General features: G+C 45.5%; 1 protein-coding gene across 7 annotated transcripts in view; it reads left to right on the forward strand.

Annotated features, from left to right (window-relative positions):
- The window catches only part of Kiaa0232 (KIAA0232 ortholog), a 42,244-nt gene extending 25,349 nt beyond the window's left edge, over positions 1–16,895 (forward strand). The window contains exons 5-9 of one of the 7 annotated variants that reach the window (XM_051200248.1): positions 503–3,788; positions 5,039–5,107; positions 8,948–9,095; positions 12,790–12,887; positions 14,580–16,895. In XM_051200248.1, coding sequence (XP_051056205.1) covers positions 503–3,788; positions 5,039–5,107; positions 8,948–9,095; positions 12,790–12,887; positions 14,580–14,759 — 3,781 coding nt within the window. In that variant the 3' untranslated portion in view covers positions 14,760–16,895. The remainder of the gene's footprint in view (positions 1–502; positions 3,789–5,038; positions 5,108–8,947; positions 9,096–12,789; positions 12,888–14,579) is intronic. The other 6 variants (XM_051200249.1, XM_051200250.1, XM_051200251.1 and 3 more) reach the window with 6 other exon arrangements.
- The last annotated feature ends 503 nt before the right edge of the window (positions 16,896–17,398 follow it).

Genomic DNA, 17,398 nt, shown 5'->3' on the forward strand with positions numbered 1-17,398 from the left:
GACATGACTACACAGCTAAGCAGCTTTCAGCACCACTTATTTTCACTATTCACAACTTTGTGAGGTTAGTTATATGCTCACTATTTTAGAGGAAGGAAATAGACTAAAATATCAAATTGTGAGCTTAACATCACATGCATTGTAAGTGACCAAGACGAGATTCAAGTCCAGGCATTTTCTATTAGCACAGTACATTCTTTCTTTTACATTGTTTTTGTCGTTTCTTCCTAGTTGAAATTGACAAGTCCCCTGTCTTACATATTTTCATAGTATTTGCATAGTGTCTCTCACAGTCTGAGCAGCGCTAAAGTGCTTGATTTGTGAGACTGACTTTAATGCATAGCAGTTTCCTGTTTGGTAATTCTTTTAAAATTAATGACTTGTTGATGTTGTGAATGCTGACACTAGTGAGCTGAAGTGCTGCCTCTCAGGTTGGCATTGCTGTCTTTGTGTAGCAAAGTGTAAAAAGTGGCTTGCTTGTGAGTTTTCTTCTGTTTTGCAGGTACTATGAAGCATTCCCACCACTTTCTGAGAAACCGGTTTGCCTGCAAGAGATCATGACTGTGTGGAACAAGTCGAAACCCTGTTCTTACTCCAGCTCCTCTTCATCATCCACAGCCCCACCAGCAAGCACAGACACATCTTCTCCAAAGGACTGTAATAGTGAGAGTGAAGCCATCAGAGAGAGAAGCCCTGCCGCCCCCATCCCCACACCTGAGAAAGCCCAGAGCAGGAGCAGACACGAGAAGGAGAACAAGCTGAGCAATGGCACCATTGACGATAAGCCTGCCTTGTACAAAAAGCAGATCCGACACAAATCTGAAGGCAAGATTCGCCCTCGCTCATGGTCATCTGGCTCTAGTGAAGCAGGCTCAAGTTCAAGTGGTAATCAGGGAGAATTAAAAGCATCCATGAAGTATGTTAAAGTCAGACACAAGGCACGAGAAATTCGAAACAAAAAAGGGCGGAATGGGCAAAGCCGGCTGTCACTTAAACATTGTGAGAAGGCAGAGAGAAGTGTCCATGCAGGCAGCAGCAGCAGCAGCAGCAGCGGGTCCATCAGGCAGCTGTGCAAGAGGGGTAAAAGACCAGCGAAGGAGACAGGGAGGAGTGAGGCCGGGAGCACTGCCGTGAAAGATCTGTATGTGGAGAGCAGAAACAACACAGAGTACAAGGAGGAGCCACTGTGGTACACCGAACCCATTGCAGAGTATTTTGTCCCTCTGAGTAGAAAAAGCAAACTAGAAACCACATACCGAAACAGGGAAGATACAAGTGCTCTGACAGCAGAGACAGTGGAAGACTTGTCTGAATCCATGCATAGTCTGTGTATCAGCAACAGTAATATCCATAGAACATACCTCGCAGCAGGTACTTTTATTGATGGTCATTTTGTGGAAATGCCTGCAGTTATAAACGAGGATATTGACCTCGCTGGGACCTCATTATGTTCTCTACCAGAGGACAATAAATACCTGGATGATATTCATCTGTCAGAACTAACACACTTCTATGAAGTGGATATTGATCAATCCATGTTGGATCCTGGTGCCTCAGAAACAATGCAAGGAGAAAGTCGGATTTTGAATATGATTCGACAAAAAAGCAAGGAGAATACAGATTTTGAGGCAGAATGTTGCATAGTGTTAGATGGTATGGAGTTGCAAGGGGAACGTGCAATATGGACAGATTCTACCAGCTCAGTGGGTGCTGAGGGCTTCTTCCTGCAAGACCTTGGCAATCTGGCTCAGTTTTGGGAGTGTTGTTCATCTAGTTCTGGTGATGCTGATGGAGAGAGTTTTGGAGGAGATTCTCCAGTTAGACTTTCTCCTATCTTGGATAGCACGATACTTAATTCACACGTGCTTGCTGGCAATCAAGAGCCCTTTTCCAATATTAATGAAGGATCTGGTATAAACTCTTGTTTTTCAGTATTTGAAGTGCAATGCAGTAATTCTGTTTTACCATTTTCTTTTGAAACACTCAACTTGGGAAGTGAACCTACAGATTCTAGTGCTAATATGCTGGGGAAAACACAGTCTAGATTGCTAATATGGACCAAAAATAGTGCCTTTGAAGAAAATGAACACTGTTCTAATCTTTCAACAAGAACTTGTAGTCCGTGGTCCCATTCAGAAGAAGCACGCTCGGATAACGAGACACTAAACATTCAGTTTGAAGAATCAACACAGTTTACTGTGGAAGATATCAATTATGTAGTTCCCAGAGTCTCGTCAGATTATGTAGATGAAGAACTTCTAGATTTTTTGCAGGATGGAACTTGCCAGCAAAATAGTAGAACTTTAGGAGAAATTCCTACATTAGTTTTCAAAAAAAGATCTAAGCTAGAATCTGTGTGTGGTATTCAGCTAGAACAAAAGTCAGAAAACAAGAGCTTTGAAACTACACAGGCATGTGGTGAAAGCAGTCCACATGGAGATGGCTACAGCTCAGGGGTTATTAAAGACATTTGGACAAAGATGGCAGATGGGAATTCTGTGGCTGCAGTAGAGACACACAGAACTGGGGAGGAATTATTTTCCTCAGACGTAAGTAACTACTGCTGCTGTTTGGACACGGATGCTGAGGTGGAAACCCTTCAGGAGCCTGGTAGGGCTGTGCAGAGGTCAGAGTATCATCTCTGGGAGGGACAGAAGGAGAACCTGGAGAAAAGAGCATTTATCTCTAGTGAACTGTCCAAGGTGGATGGTGGTGATTACACCACACCCTCTAAACCTTGGGATGTGGCCCAAGACAAAGAGAACACATTCATTCTCGGAGGAGTCTATGGAGAACTCAAAACGTTCAACAGCGATGGGGAGTGGGCAGTGGTACCACCTGGTCACACAAAAGGGAGTTTGTTACAATGTGCAGCCTCTGATGTGGTGACAATAGCTGGTACAGATGTCTTTATGACCCCTGGAAACAGCTTTGCTCCTGGTCACAGGCAGCTCTGGAAGCCCTTTGTGTCGTTTGAACAGGATGATATGCCGAAGAGTGGGGAAAATGGGTTAAACAAGGGATTTTCTTTTATCTTCCATGAAGACTTACTAGGAGCCTGCAGTAACTTTCAAGTTGAAGATCCTGGGCTTGAATATTCATTCTCTTCCTTTGACCTAAGCAATCCATTCTCACAAGTTCTCCACGTAGAGTGTTCATTTGAACCAGAAGGGATTGCGTCTTTCAGCCCCAGTTTTAAGCCGAAATCAATCCTTTGCTCTGATTCAGACAGTGAAGTTTTTCACCCCAGAATATGTGGTGTTGACAGGACACAGTACAGGGCTATACGAATCTCTCCTCGGACACACTTTCGCCCAATTTCTGCATCTGAACTATCCCCTGGAGGAGGAAGTGAGTCAGAATTTGAATCTGAGAGAGATGAAACAAATATTCCCATTCCTTCTCAAGTTGATGTATTTGAAGACCCACAAGCTGATCTCAAACCTCTAGAAGAAGATGCAGAGAAGGAAGGCCACTACTATGGGAAATTAGAGCTCGAGTCTGGGAAGTTCCTGCCCAGGTTAAAAAAATCTGGAATGGAAAAGAGTGCTCAGACATCACTGGATTCCCAGGAGGAGGCAACAGGGGTTCTGCCAGTGGGAAAACAAAGTCAGTGTTTGGAATGTAACTTTAATGAATCTCTGGAAATAAATTTAGAAAGCTCAGCAGTAAACTGTAAAATAATGGCACAATGTGAAGAGGAAATCAATGATTTTTGCAGTTGCAAAGCAGGCTGTCAGTTCCCTGCTTGTGAAGATAATTCAGTGTCTTCAGGACAACTGGAAGAGGTATGTGGCAGTACTGAATGGGGAATTTGATTAGACATTAATGAAGAGTAGTCTTAGACAAGAAAAATGAGGCTGAATTCCTGGGATATTAAATATTTTAGAACCTAACAATTCTTAGTTTACATTTAAGGACTTAAATGGATTTGTTATTTACAGATCTGAAGTGCATAATTGTCTCTGCATGGAAAAGGCATAATAATTCACAGGATGTAAAGTTCTTATATAACATGTATGGATTGTGGCTAAAACATAAGGCCTGTGTGTAAATGTTCTAGCTTTCAGAGTTGGGGAGCCAGAATGCAGCTCTGAATAAAGAATGTTGGTTAGCTGTGTATTCCATGTAAAATGCCTTACATCTGGACACTGTTTTCTAAAGTATGTTGTGGTTCATGTATGAATGAACCAATGATCCAAGTGAAGTCTTTTCCAGTGCCCTGCAAGCAGGGGCTCTGGAGCAGGGGGTTTCATGTGGAACTGTTGAGTGAGCTTAGTGTCAGCAATTCATCATACCCCTTGAGTATATTTCTAGGAAGCCCCTTGAAGTTAAATTGACTGCACCAGAACTGATGAAGCAGTAAGCTGTTTCATGGAAAAGCAGAGCTAGCTGTCTGCCCATTTTATTTGATGATTAGTTGGCATAGCAGTGCCTGGCTTTTTTCCAGAATCAGGTTGTTAAGCAGAGTTGTAGGTAGTCACACGTCATAACCACGTGATGTGGATGGATGTGTGTTGTCCTTCCTCTCGTTTGTCCTGCTCACTGGCTCCTGCCCATCCTGTGAGGCCTTCACATCTGCCTCCATCACTGATACCTCCCTGAATCCTGTTTAGTCCTCAATTCCACCTCATATCAGAATTCATTTCTCCCTTTTCTTAATTTATCTGCATTCTCTGCCTCTTTTTTATTGCATTTTCTGTCTTGTGAGTTCCTCACATTCTCCCCACTCCCCTCAGTACTTGACTATTGGCTTCTGTGGCTGGGTACTGTACTGACTCATTTGAGTCGCAGCACCTAGGGTGCAGCTGCTTGTCTTTGGGTGGTTGCAAAAGCCTCAGGGGAACTTAAGAATTACTGCTCTAGTCAACCTGCTTCTTGGTCCATAGAAGGCCAAGTTTAATCCTCTTGAATCCTTGAAATCTGAATTGCTAAGGAAAAAACAGCAATGTTGTTAGCCTTTGTGTGCTGTTGTGTTGCCCCCCATTTTCCCTCCTTAAATGTTCCTTTATGTACTTTGTATTTCACCTGGTTCCAGATTGGGAAGAAAGAAAATGAGGAAAGAAGCAAGATCCCATCTACTACTACCATATTCCTTCGCTTTCTAGTATGTTGATGTATTTCTGTGTTCTCAGAATTCTGGGTTTTGTTTCTTTTCATTTACTTTATTTTTTATTTATTTTTTTTTTTTTTTGAGAGGCCTTACCTTGTAGCAGATATGTGGGAACATCTTGAGAGTGTGGGTGCTGACTTGAGGAACAGATTAGAGAGTGCTTGAAGGGATGGTTTGGAACCAGGCTAAGACTAGGACCTTTGTCTGTCTACTCCATCATAATCACCAGATCAGTTTTGAGGAGTTCCTAAGAGATGTCTTTCCCTAAGCAGAGCCAGTCTCTGGGGCGGGGGGCATGGACACACCACTTAAAGGTTGCAAAGATTCTTTCAGTTTCAGTGCAAGAGGATGAAAACATAGGGTTTCCTTTAGAATAAGCATTTAGGACCATGGAAAGAGAATGATTTAATTAAAATCGAAGTCATACCGGCAGACACGGTTTGGATACCTGTATGTGACTGTCACTAAGGGAAGAGCCCTAATGAGTAAGGTTCCATTCTTGTCTGTGAGAAGCTCAGTCTAGGCAAGAAACACAGTTCGTAAATCACGTATCTTAACTGAAATGGGCTGTTTATATAAAATTAAAGGAGGGCAGACAACACAATGGAAAGGGCTCTTCCCACTGGCCCTTGTTAGTGCTAGTTGTGGTAAACTCCACTGAGAATATTTTCCATGTGGTATGTTTTCCTTTGAACTGAAATGGCCTTTATTGTAACCACTCTTCTTATGTCCCATACACTGTTCCACTATGTAGTTTCACCACAGTTTACTTGACCAGTTTCTTATCTTTTGGGACATCTGGGCCAGTGCAGTTGTGGGTGATGTAGCAGGTGGAATGTCGGAAATGAGGCCTGGAGGCTGTGGGAACTTCACCAGCATCCTCCCAGGATATGGACACTGCAGGTGTTTTGAACACACCTGGATATGTAGTTGCAGAGGATGGGAGACAGGCTGGCCATGTGAGCAGAAGATCAGGTAGAGAAACTGGGCTGCAGAGGTATGTTGAGTATGTTCTGAACACTGCTTATCCAGTTGTAGTGGAAGGCAAAAAACTATCACAGAGGGAATTGTATCATATATGTCTCTTGCACAGAAATATGGCATGGGTGTCCTCTTCTCCTGAACTCTGATGCCTGCTTAATGTCAAGAACTTTGAACATAGAAGGGAAGCCAGATTCTTAGTCCCTATCTTCAAGGACATTCCAGTCCTTCAGGAGACTAGCTCATTTTATCCCAGTAATATTACACTGTGAAGGTCTGTGAGTCTGGAGGTTGAAGAGGTAGCAGGGTCATCTGGCTTGTGACACACATCCTTCCTGTACCAACTTTGTTAGTATTGTCCTACTAGACATCCATAGAGACTTATTTACCCACCTGGTAGCTAGGAATGTTTATGTTTCAAAAAGAGACCCACTACCCCACACTGGGGTCAGACAGCACTCTCCTGGCTTTCCATCTCTAGAAGCAGAGAGCAGAGCAGGTCCTTCCAGTCTCACGTGGATGTTCTCTTGTTTATACTATGTCTCTCTAAAGAGAGGTCCACAGAAAGCTTTCTTTGCCATTTGTGACCCAGAGATGAAGAATGACCAGTGGGAAATGGGTACTGCACCCTAAGGAAAGGAAACCCTAGCCCCTTTCTCTTCAACAGAAATGGACTGTTTAGTGGGAGTGTGAACTATGGAGTCTTTATCCCTTCTTTTGATTGACAGCTCCTGAAGAACGTTTGAGAGTTGCTAAGAACATCTGTGGTCAGTCTTTCTGGGTGAAGTTTGTAGCTTCCCTCTCTTTTCATTGTCCCTTTCAATCATGGAGCATGTATAGAGTGTCCTCTGCCCAGCTTTGTTGCAGACGCTGGAATCATTAGCCAGGAGCCTGTGTGGAGTTTCCCTGCAGGCTTGGGTGCTAACAGCAAACATGGTAGGTTAATACTGTGTGAGGATGTAAGCACCACTTGAAGGAAGATGGAGGCCTGGACCAGGCCCTGGGTGGATTGGGAGTGCTGGAAGCAGCTTGCTGTGTTAAGAGAGAAGCCAGGCAGGCTTTCTCCCAGAGCTGCCTTTTGAGTGTACACTTGGAGGTGGGCAGATGCAATTCCTATGGGTGGTACTGCTCTGTTGTGCCCTTTTCCAGTTTCTTTTGTTCTGTTGTTTCCCATTCCTGAACCCCATCCCAGGCTGGCTTTGAACTCATTCTGTGTAACTAGGACATTACCTTGGGTTTGTGATCCTCCTGCTTCTTTCTCCATTTCGGTATTCTTTGCATTCGTTGAGTTAAAACATTAAACAGGCCTCATATGAGCAAATTGTGGTAGTGATAGCTGTGCTCCCCAAAAGCTGGGAATAACTGGGTGAAAAGGTGTCATGAAATGATGCATGCTTGTTGAATGTGGATGGCTGCTGCAGAATAAAAGAGAAGACAGTGAGTCTTGGCCATAGGGATTGGCACCCAAATGGAGGATTCAGAAAAGACTCCTCAAATAGTGGCAGACATAGACAAGAGCCACAGCAGGGTGAAGAGAGGCCTTGATGTGCTCTGGAGTCAGAGACCAAGCCTGGGAGCCAGTTTCTGCTCTGCCTAGAGGTGCAGAGATAACCAAGAAAAGAGTCCTGTCTTTAAGCTTCCAGTACCCTCAAATCTGACCATATCTTGGTGTGTATCCCAGTTCTCGGGTAGTGATCTGTCGAACCAGTTTGCCTCACCAACCCTGACCTTGACTAACTCTGTGTTTCTTTCATTTCACAAGAGGAGTAGAAGATAATTAACCTCACAGATAGGAACTCAGATAGCAACCGGTTGCCTCTTCTCTCTTCGGTAGTACTGTGGTATGATGGAGATAATTCTGCCACTCTCCCTTGCTGCTCTAAACAGCATCAAGTAATCTCCCAGAATATAGAAGGCCTTCATGTGTTGCAAATTGGTAACAAGTGCTGGTACCCACTTTTACTCCAGCCCCTGTGCACCACTGACTTCATTTGCATTTAGCTCAACCTTGTTAGGCCCTTCAGCAGTACTCATTTGCATTAGAATAGATCACAGGGGGAAATAAGAAAAGTTAATTGACCACTCTGGGCAGACAGTACAATTTTCCTTAGTTCCTAATTTAGAACTATTTCTGAAAAGTTGTATTAAATGAAAATACATTTTAAAAATGGTTTTCCCATTTCATTATGTAATTTTTAAAAACTTACTAGTTAAAGCAATTTTAGACCTATAAAAAATTTACAGTTCAAAACACAACAAAACACCTGAAACAGTTCAGGTTTTGAACTTGTACACATGATGTCCTGAGATTGTACATAGTTCACAGGCATTCTGGTATGAGCACAGCATGGAGACTTGGGAAAATACAAAAGTGGAGAGCTTTACCCTCGGGAGCTGGTGGCAGGCCTCTCAGGCCCAGTGAAGAAGGGGGGCATCACCAGCGTACCCCAGGGTCCATGTGTCTTCAAAAGGTACTCTGAGGTTCATGAGCATTCCAAGGACTTGTTGGTCACCAGTGACAACTGCTGTAGCCAATCTTCACTGCCCAGGAGGGAGAGCAGGGTCTACGCAGCCTTAAACAGTTCATTTGGAAAGGATGGAACCTTTTCTCCATAGCACCTCAGACTCAGGCCATTGTTACCTGTTGTAGTACCAGGACAATTTCCCATTTGTCATTTTAGGTCTTGTAAGAGGTTTTTGTCAAGATTTTTGTTCTGCTTGGATTTGAAGTTCTTAAGAAGGCTTCCTTTATTTATTGTGAGCATATAGCCTTTTCTCTTTGTAACTCACCAACCTAAAATTGCTAGGTTTATAGTCCTGCAGTAATGCTTATTTTTTCTGTCTGTCCTGAAGGGTTATAAACATGCTCTGTGTTTGGCTTCATCTGAACAGTTTCCTGCACTGAACCCTGATGTGCAAGAAGTGACGAGAGATCAAGAAAAGCAGAGCTGGTGGGAAAAGGCCTTGTACTCTCCCCTTTTTCCCTCATCAGATTGTGAAGGTAAGGAGACTATGTGTCATCAGTGTGTTCAGATTTCTAATTCTCCAAGAGCAACAGTTTCCTTGGCTGTGGATATAGTCCAGGAAACACCAAAAAAGTTCCTGTGGCCAGCACTTTAGTACATCCTAAGGACACAGAGATGAATGCAAATTGGACCTTACTCCTAAACCTAGCCACAGGGTAGTGAAAGGGTTTGGAAGTTCATTAGAAGCATAAATGGTTTGGACCTTTGATGAGATTCATTTGGCCACCATGACCGTAGAGAAAGAAGTCCTCAGGCAAACTGTGCAAAGAAGGCCTCAGAGTCTGAGACAGGTTGAAAGGCCAGGGTCCCATTGGGTTCAGCTAGTTTGGAGCCAAGCCAGAGTGATAGGAAGGAGCACAAAGATATGGGAGCCTGGCTGCTGCTTTGAGCTTGTTGTGAGTTGAGGGGTGGCCGTGGAGGACTATAGTTTGAAGGGTGTTCGGGTCAGATGTGTGCCGGAAGACTTGTAGCAACAACACAAATGAAAGTGTAGCTAGGTAGTTAGAAAATGGGAATAGGATGGAGAGATTTTGCCCTGAGAGCAAAGCATGAACAACAGGAGGGAGTTAGGGGAGGCTCTAGAGCAATGGTTCTCAACCTGTGGGTTTTTACCCCACTGGGGTCCCATATCAGATGTTTACAATTCATAACAGTAGCAAAATTACAGTTATGAAGTAGCAACGAAATAATTTTATGGTTGGGGGTCACCACAACTTGTGGAACTCTACTGAAGGGGCACAGCATTGGGAATGTTGAGAACACTACTCTAGAGAGAAGGGTGTTGAAGACAGCTCTAGTTTGCCAAGGAAAATGTGAGGGCCATAAGACAATAGACCCAGTCTCCTGAGTGACTAGTCTGTGAGCTAGGTGAGTTTAAGATGCAGGTGCAGCTAACAGTACAGGTCAGAAATCCCCAGGGCTGTGCCCCAGAAACCCCTCCCTGCAAAGAACTAGGAGAGGAAGAGGAATGTCATTGTGTAGCAAAGAAACTACTTCCTTTGAGGATGATTTTTAAACACACTGAGTTCATAATTCCTCAACTTGGTTCATTCTGTCCATTATTAGGAACCCAGTTCCAAGTCAGTTCTGAAGTTTGGATATCCAGTCTGTTGGCTGGTGCCAGTGAATGCTGTGTGTAATGCTTTTGTGTATGTATGTAAATAGTACATAAGGAAGCTCGGTGGAGAAAGAATGGTGGCCAGTCTTTTGGATGACAGCTGTGAGTTTGATTCCTGTGACACTCCCTTGCAGTGACAGTATGAAGCATTCTTTCTGTTCAAATGCCAAGGGTCTATAACCTCACATGGAAGTTATGCAAGAAGACAACTAGCTACTCACCTTTTAGAAGGACCAGGCACTCCTGAAGGTTTTAGTATCAGAAATGGTTAGTAATGAACATGTTCTGTTCTGGACTCTGGCTGACTAGAACTCTGAGAATCCCTGGGAGAAAGAGTCTGGTAAGGAGACAGGGCATGCCCTGCTGAAAGCCCATGTGCTAGACACTTTTGCTGTGCATATGTGTCTCTGAGCAGAGTGCTGCTCTGGGGATGTGCAGACACACTGCCTGTCGTCCTGGGTGAGTGTCTTCTGAGTGGGGCTGGGGCTGTAGAGGAAGTAGCACTGGCTGCTGATCTGGCAGAAGATAGGATGGATGTTGCAGGAGTGTGGTTGGGACAAGGCCAGCCAGCCAGGGGCAGAGACTATGGAGGGGTTGGTAGCATTTTTCAGTATTTGCACTGCAGCTATTCTGTGTTTTGGAGGCTTAGTTGGTACTGGCATGTATTATCCAGGTTGTGTGGAATGAGTCCTTTGGGGAGCAGCACAGATGTGATGGGGAGGGAGGGGTGTGTCAAGGCTGAACTGGAGCCTAGTGCCTCTGTGCATAGCCACCGGGCCTTCTGTGCTTTGCTGTCTGTGTTTGTAAAAGGAAGCCACCCTGTTGGGGTGATTGTGAGGAATAAAGATGCCGCTTCAGCAGGCAGAGGGCCTATAACTGTAACCCACACACAACAGTTACTCAGTAAACAGTAGCTGTCACTGTGAGCAATACAAAAAAACATGGGACGAGTTGAGCATAGTTCTTTGCCAACCCTCTGCATGAAAGTATAGCGATGGTCATCCTTTTATCCAGTAGTATTTTTTTGGTTTTTCAAGACAGGGTTTCTCTGTGTAGCTTTGGAGCCTATCCTGGAACTAGCTCTGTAGACCAGGCTGACCTCAAACTCATAGAGATTCACCTGCCTCTGCCTCTCTTCCCCTCTGCCCCTCTGCCTCTGCCTCCTGAGTGCTGGGACTAAAGGTGTGCATCACTACCACCTGGCTCCAGTAGCAGTCTTAGGTCAGAAAAGAACCACCTTCACTGCCACAGTCCCTCTTCGGGGCCCAGTGTGTGTAAGTATGTAGAATGAATGGGGTGAAATGAGGGCCCCTCCATCATAGTGCAGCAGCCTCTCAGCCCTCTCAGAGCCCATGTTCTGGGTTAGTAGCTGTCAGAGATACTGGTGTACCTGTCCACTTCTCCCATAGCATCTCCTTTAAGAGGATGGTGTTGCTTCTGTTTTATAGAGGTAGGGCGTGTAGCTTTAAGAATCATGTCACAAATAAAGAGCAGAACCTGGCATCTGCTATGGTTTTTGTCACTCAAAGCCAGGGTTATTCATGTAATGCCCAGGGCTGGTAGGTTGTGGAGAATACTCAAATGGCAAGAAGTGTCTGTGCTTGGTGCCCAGGAGTGTAACACTCATTGAGACTGCCTTGTCCTCTGTAGCTCTGGGCACACAGTAGCCATAACATCCCATTGCCACCTGTGGAGCAGAGATGCTAAGGGAACAGCGTTCCTGAGTTCTTGTCAGAGCCTGGTGCAAATTAGCCTGGTTGGAGTCTCTATATTTCTCTGTAACTCCATCACAGTTGACTTCTTCATGGGGTTGTTGGGCAAAAGGCTATGCTAGACTAAGACCTAGGTTTAGCACAGGGTCTATGCTCAGGAATCACCTGGAAGCTGATGATCAGTCTCCTGGGGCCTAGGTTTCGTCAAGTGCCCCAGGGGGCTGAATAGTATACTGAAGCACAGTTGGGCCTGCTGGTGGATTGGATTCCTCTAACTTGGTCTGCATTACCTTCACATCCTATGGACCATGAGCCTCCTTTCCCCAGTGCACAAGTGTTACAGACTGTGGTGGGTATGGTGTTGAGCTATAACAGGCCAGCTGTTTACCTGCTTTGCTTTCTCATTGGGCAGCCCCTGTCTAGAACCTCTGTTCCTGTTCCATGAACATATCTGTGGTACATCATCTGCCTCCCTTCTCTTGACACTCATTCTTGAAAATGCAGGCCTCACTAGTCTTTTTCCCTGTGTTCCCGGGACTATCACGTCTTAGGTCTGCGTATGTATTTGTTGAATTGTTGAGAGAATGTTTTACAGTAGAATATGCTTATGCTGGATGGTTTTTGTTATTATTCATTACACACTTGTGGATGAAAGTTTTCAATTGGCATTGTGTTTTCTCGTACACTCCTGGCTCACTGTGCTTTCAGGGACAACTACAGCCTCCAGAGGGTGGGGAGGCCTAGCTTCTCAGTGAGGTGAAACAAGGGTGTGTGTTTCATAACTGTCTTAATTGAATTTCCCCCTTTCCTCTTTTCCCTTCTCCATTCAAAATGATTAAGAATGTTATACAAATGCCAAGGGAGAGAATGGTATAGAAGAATATCCAGATGCTAAAGAGACACCCAGTCGTGAAGAGCGTCTGTTAGATTTTAATAGGGTAAGTGGACTGTCCTCCTCTCTACTACTCTAGTCACAAACTTGGGAGTCCTGTGACCCACCCTGGCCCTCATTCCCTAGATCCATGGGTGTTGCCTTTCTCCTCTTGGCCCTTCCTTTGGATCTGCCTCACCCCACTCCCCATCCCTGACCATTTGCTGGACCTTCATGAAGAGCCCCTGATGTCCCTCTGCTGCTGGTACAGGGGGTTTTAGTGTGCTAAGCACGTTGCTCCTTGTTCACTCACTTCTTTCTTCCCGTGTGCTTTTCCAGCCTGTGTGGAACAGGCCTTGCCCTTCCTGTGCTCTAGTGCATTCTCTGAGTGCAGCCCTGCTGCCCCACAAGCCTGTGAGCAACCCGAAGGGACAGTCTACTTTTAACTCAGTCGCAGGCCTTCCACTGTTAGGCAGGTTAACCAGTGAATCCAAGAAAACTAATTTTCTCCTCATAGTTGTCAGTGTTAGCTCAAGCTCTGTAAGAATTCTCCAAAGCACCCTGTGGTACTAATCCTACTGACCTATGAGGTTGTTTATGTTTCCCAGCACACATGCAAGGCCTCCCTGTAGCCTTCCACCCTCAGGAATGGCTACCCCCCACCATCTCTCCACCTGTCTCTTCATCCCACCTCTGCACACAGTGTTTGTTAATGCACCTCACCTCCACTTTCCATCCACCTCTCTCCTCTACACCATCCTTTCCACATGGTTCAGACTACTACCACTCCTCAGCAGCGGCCACAGCCTTTCTTGTCCTTGCTTCTGCTTGCCCTTGCTAATCATCTCCATTTAGCAAGACAGCGACCTCACAACAACCCTGTGTGCTAAGTATTCTTGACATACCCATTTGCAGAGTGGAAAATGGAGGCATCTGGAGATGGAACACAGATGTGGGCTGCCTGCCCCAACTGTCTGGTTGCAGGACCCATGCTCCTACCCTGTGCAGTTGGAAGAAATCCAGACTCCTCCGTGCCAGGAAGCCTTATGTGCTTTGCTCTCACGTGGCTTTTCTGTGCTTCTGCCTCTGGCTTCGATGCAGGGACTGTGATGGGGTGGTGCTGGTGGTGGATGTTGTGATGAGCTGGGAAGTGTTGCTAGTTGCTGCAACTGGTGAAAGGGCATTTGGTATCGGAGGGTCCCCAGATGTCAGCCTTCCTGTGAACACAACAAAGAGATGCTCTGCATCATGCTAGGGAGTGCTAACTGCAGTGCAGAGCACCAGCCTTTGCTCAGGAGTGCCACCTTCTGGAGCACTCTGCTCCCGTCCACAGTGCCCCTTACCAGTTATTCTTGTGTCTACAATCTGAAGCTATGTGCTTTGGTTTGCTTGTCTGCTGGAACTGTGTGCCTCATGGGCATGACCATGTCTCTTCCCAGGGGAGCCTATGTGATAGCTTCATGGGCTATCCTAAACCAGGTACTCGAAGACTTGTTGAGAGTTAAGGAGTCCCTTTGTCATACCCTAATATGGCCACAGCATTCCTGTGCCTAGACATGCAGAATTAGAATTGACCCTTCAGGGTCAAGGGAGAAGAGGTTTCCTCTGAAACGTTGTTACTTTACATCTTTGTTACTCTCTATAGGACACATCAGTGATTGCTACTTCATCGGCCTATAGATAGAATCAGCCCTCGGGGCGGAAGGGGTGTGTGTGCATCTGATTTTTGGTATACTGAAAATTGTTTCTTGAATTGTAGGTGTCTTCTGTTTATGAAGCAAGATGCACAGAAGAGAGAGGTTCTGAGGCAAAACCAAATGGCCTCCACAGGAAGATGTGTTCCAGCGCCAGCTCTGACACGGGTGACACAGGCTCTGAAGCCGGCGGAGAGTGGGTGGGCCCCAGCACAGAGGAGCTCTTCTCCCGAACACATCTTTGACCCTGCAGAGTAGTACCAGTCATTGAAAGTGCTGTGATGAGAAATTGCCTTCTGTGAGGCCTGTTAGTCAAAAGCAGCAACTTAGGTTTCTTCTTCAATTAACTGATCCGCATCAGTGATTACCTTTCTCTTCTTGCTTATTTTAGCGTTGAGGACGGCTGTCCTGTTGAAGATTTGTTTCCAAGCTGTTAAGTTCTTGCTCTCTGAAGTAGACTAGACTGTGCTGTCCAGTGAGGAATGGGTGTGCATGTGCTTGTCCTAGCGCGTCCCGCTTCTGCATCTCAGCTGCAGGCCTCCCTCTGGCGGCAGTGTCGCCATCACCTTGTCAGCACTGTGGCGACAACCGCCACCGTCCAGAGACTCTAGCTCTGTTCTGTGAGCCAGGAGACCAGTCCTCCCCTGCAGTGGGTCAGGGCCTTGCTGAAGGAGGAGGGAAGCATGGTGACTCATCTGCAGGCTCATTCAGAAGATCTCATGGACATTGCTGTAGGAACACAAGGGTGTGCTTTAGAGACTTACAGAATACTGTGCTCTCTCTTAGGATTCCCCTAAAGTACCATGGAAGATACTGTGGCTTGTGACTTTCTTGCTAGCTGAAGAAGCCAAGGATTTGAGGCATGGGGTGGATGGGGTAAGTTCAGTGGATGCAGTGGGGTTCTCTGAGCTGCCTCTCCAGCACATAGTTGAGTACCTTACCTGCAAAGTGTTTTCTGGTGACTACATTGAACTGAAGCCTCCAGATGAACTTAAAAACATTTGACATGCAGTGAGGCCACATCATTACCCCCAAAGAAATCTTTGGCTGCTGCAGCTAGCTGCTCTTGTGGCTGTGACGTAGTATAGCTTGTATCTCATTTTGTGTTTGAGAGAATGTTCTGGGCAAGTTGTGCTTGCGGTGGGCTGGGGTGGGTAGAGGACTTTCCCACATACCTGTGTGATTGCTGTTCTGATCATCGCCTCAAGTGACTTGGTGAAGCAGGCGGGAGGCGCCTCTCACGGGTGCATCTAAGCGCGCTCTCTCATCGGCTCCTCGAGCTCTCTTGCAGCACTGCGGCAGGCACTAGGTGGGCCACTTGTGCAAAGCCTAAACATCCAAAATTATTTTTCTCTTTTAACCAACTTGCTGTTTTCTTTTTTTTTTTTTTTTTTTAAAAACAACTCATCTGTGACATGAGTTCAGCATGTCCAGAACATCAGGAGTGGCTGAGAGGTCTGAAGTAGCCAAGCTAGTCTCACCAGTAAGTGGGGCATCACTGGCCACGTGTGTGGCTGGCTGCCCCTATGCCTTGCTGGTAGTACTTGAGTTTGTTGCCTGTTTCTCAGGAATGCAGGAAATACCATGGAGGCTGTGCAGTCCCTGCAGTTCTGTGCACCCTCGCCATGGGGAGCCTGGCTTGCTGGCTGGGGGCATCTTGCCACCTTAGGGTTAGTTTTCATACAGCACATCTTCTGACCCTTTACAGTGGCTTGTGTGTGCGTGTGTGCATGTGGAAGGTTTCATGTTGCTCTTATTTATTTACAGACATCAGATAAGTTTTATGTATTTCTTCTGGAGCTTCCTAAAATTTGATTAACATCTGCACTGAAATATAACCTATCATCAAAGGTAAAAAAGGATTGAAAGTTATAAATTCCTAAAATCAATGCAGTCATAATTACCCTAGAAATTGTTGCTGTGACCAAATGGATGACCTGGACAGCCAGAGTTCATCAGGAAAGGGCTCCAGGTAGCAAAGACACCTACCTCCTCAGCCGTGGGGAGAGGCCCCCCCACAGGGGATGCGGTGGGTCATAAAAGGCAAAAGGGATGAATAGATTCTGTGTTTGGTTTCTTTTTGTAGTTAAGTGGCTGAAGCTCAGGCTTTGGCACAAAATTGAAGTGTGGTTTTTAGTTTCGTGAATGGATGATCACAAAAAAGCATTAAAAAAAAGTTGGCAAACGCTGAAACGCACTGTGGTATGAAGCGCGTTGCATATCCGTAGCACTGAAGTATCAGCTCCATTCTTGGGCTGAGATTTTTTTTCCGTGGTTGTATTGTTCTGATTTCACGTACACAAGAATAACTGATTTCTTTTTTTGTTTGTTTGTTTGTTTTGTTTTCTTGTGGAGTTAACACCAAATAAAAAAATTCAAAAGTGTTTGTTGTTTTTATTTATCATAGCAATTTTTTTAAGTGAAGAAGCAGCCTCTTCTTAACTGAGAAGAACAAGAGAAAGCCAGAACCCCCTGCCCTCCTCCTGAGGGCAGTTATCTTCCAGAGCAACTCCCCAGAGCTGGGAAAGAAAATGGATGGGGCCTGCTGGGCAGCCAACTGGTCACCTCCCCAACAGGTGGGGTGGCTCTGTCCCTCCCTGTTAGACAAGTCTTCCTCATCGTGTTTTATTCTGGGAGGAAAAAAATACTCACATGTTAATGTGAATGGTGTTCATTGTACACACAGAAGTCAGCAGGATGGCTCAGTGGAAAAAGGTACTCACTGTGCAAACCTCAGAATCCACTGAAAGGCAGAAAGAGAGAATGACCCTACAAAATTGTCCTTTGACTTTTGAATGTGTGCCATGTACTATACTCACACATGTACGTATGTACACAGTAATACATAACACTGCAATGAGGAACAGCCTCTAGCAGCTCAGGG

The sequence above is a fragment of the Phodopus roborovskii genome, unplaced genomic scaffold, assembly GCF_943737965.1.
Source record: "Phodopus roborovskii unplaced genomic scaffold, PHOROB, whole genome shotgun sequence".
Taxonomy (NCBI): Eukaryota; Metazoa; Chordata; class Mammalia; order Rodentia; family Cricetidae; genus Phodopus; species Phodopus roborovskii.